This window comes from Mus caroli, chromosome X (assembly GCF_900094665.2).
Source record: "Mus caroli chromosome X, CAROLI_EIJ_v1.1, whole genome shotgun sequence".
Taxonomy (NCBI): Eukaryota; Metazoa; Chordata; class Mammalia; order Rodentia; family Muridae; genus Mus; species Mus caroli.
This window is the reverse complement of record NC_034589.1, coordinates 35,350,550-35,352,397: the sequence shown is the minus strand read 5'-3', so window position 1 is coordinate 35,352,397 and position 1,848 is coordinate 35,350,550. Positions and strand designations below refer to the sequence as shown.

The 1,848-nt window shown below is 36.6% G+C and overlaps 1 protein-coding gene across 9 annotated transcripts in view; it reads right to left on the bottom strand.

Moving 5' to 3' along the window:
- Positions 1 to 1,848, bottom strand: part of Stag2 (stromal antigen 2) — a 131,785-nt gene that overhangs the window by 73,301 nt on the left and 56,636 nt on the right. For all 9 annotated transcript variants that reach the window (XM_021152924.2, XM_021152923.2, XM_029473472.1 and 6 more), the window contains one exon: positions 990 to 1,068. In XM_021152924.2, coding sequence (XP_021008583.1) covers positions 990 to 1,068 — 79 coding nt within the window. The remainder of the gene's footprint in view (positions 1 to 989; positions 1,069 to 1,848) is intronic.

The window sequence follows — 1,848 nt, the reverse complement described above, 5'->3', positions numbered from 1 at the left end:
AAATCCACCTGCCTCTGCCTCTGCCTCCCGTGTGCTGGGATTAAAGGCATGTGCCACAACGCCTGGCTGGGAATGGTTTTATAAAAAAAAAAAAAAAAAAAAAAAAACATCTCTTTCAAAAAAGATTTTTGGAGGTAGCATAGGAGGCTATCAGGAAACTGAAGTCTAGAAAAATAAGCAAGTCTTATATTCAACACTTTCTTTAAACTCTGTGCATGTCTATGAGTGGGTATGTGCACATAGGTAGGGGTGCCTGTAGAAGCCAGACTGACAGTCAACTATGAGTCCCAAGACATTGATTCTGGTAATCAAGCTGCACAGTTCCAGAAAAGCGGTACATAACTGTAACCACGCAACCGCCTCTCCACACCCAGCTTTTGTAACGCAATTTGATACTAAATTGGATTGTATATGCACACACATGTGTGCTTGTGTGTGTGTGTATGTATGTATAATTGTTACCACAACACATAAAATATACCTAGAAGAGTGTTAAAATGTATTTACAGTTATTGTAACAAATCTGCCTCTAATACCTTAAGCACTGGTTATGTAAAGTTAAAAATGTTATCACAAACACACACACACGCACACACACAGAGGGAGAGGGAGAGAGAGAAGCACACACAAACAACTTTAGGGACCTTAAGCCCTTCTAAAGTTGAGGCAACACATTTCAACATAACATAACCGATTTATTGGAAAATCAAATGAGTTGACATATCAAATTTTTTTTTATCGAATTTTGCTTAGCATATTATACTTTATAAAATGACCTACTAGGAACAATAATGTTCAATAAGGTCAGTAACAGTAAACTACATACAGATTCTCACAAAACCTATTTAGTCTGAAAATATAAAAACACATTTATATTCAGGTTTCCCATACAACTGAGACCCCAAAGCAAGCCAAATGTGATGGAAACAATTATTTAACTAAGTGTGCATGCATTGTTAAAAAACAAAAGTTATATAAATGATACGTACTTTGCCTTTGCCTTGCTTCTGATTTTTTCCTTCAATGTCTTCAAAATCTGTGTCAGAAGAAAAGTGTGTCTCTGACTCCCTATGATAGAAAGATAAGCAAACATTTTAACCTTTCCTTAGAAGTGTAGATGATGTTTCCAATTTTCAGCATTATCTAAAACCAAAGACATGGGGCTGACTCATCGTAAATCAGTGGTTCCCAAGAAAAATCAAGTTCTGGATGTGGAACAGGGTCCTGTGGGGAAGAGGGTGAGATGGCAGGAGTAGTTAAGGAGGGAAGAGAGGATGGAGGAGAAACATAAACAAAACCCACTATATACATGTATGAAGTAGGCAAAAATAGAAATTTAATTAATAAGAACTCAGTATTATAATTAACACTAACTTATATTTTCATAAAATGAAAACCTTAAAACATTACCAAACATTTAAGACTATAAGACCAATTACAAGGACTACTATAAAACTGACCAATTACAAAGAGTACTAAGACATAGGTTTCTCTAAACATTTATGTTTTGATATTTAATGAAAACATGAAAATGAATATATAGCTAAAATGTGATGGCCAGTTCTACTTTCTGATACAAGGACCATACTTAGAGAAATTATTTTACTACCAGGCAGTGGTGGCACATGCTTTTAATTCCACCTCTTTATTCTAAACAACTCAAATAGAAATTTTGGCCAAGTCCCAGACTCTATAGATATCAGATTTGCTTAGGGTTGTGGGCCAAAGGCAGGCAGATCTGGAAGTTCAAGACCAGTCTGCACCACAGAGCAAGTTCCACAACAGCCAGGGCCTACTCTACTCCTGCCCATTCTTTTTTTTTTTTTTTTTGGGGGGGGGGGGGGGGGG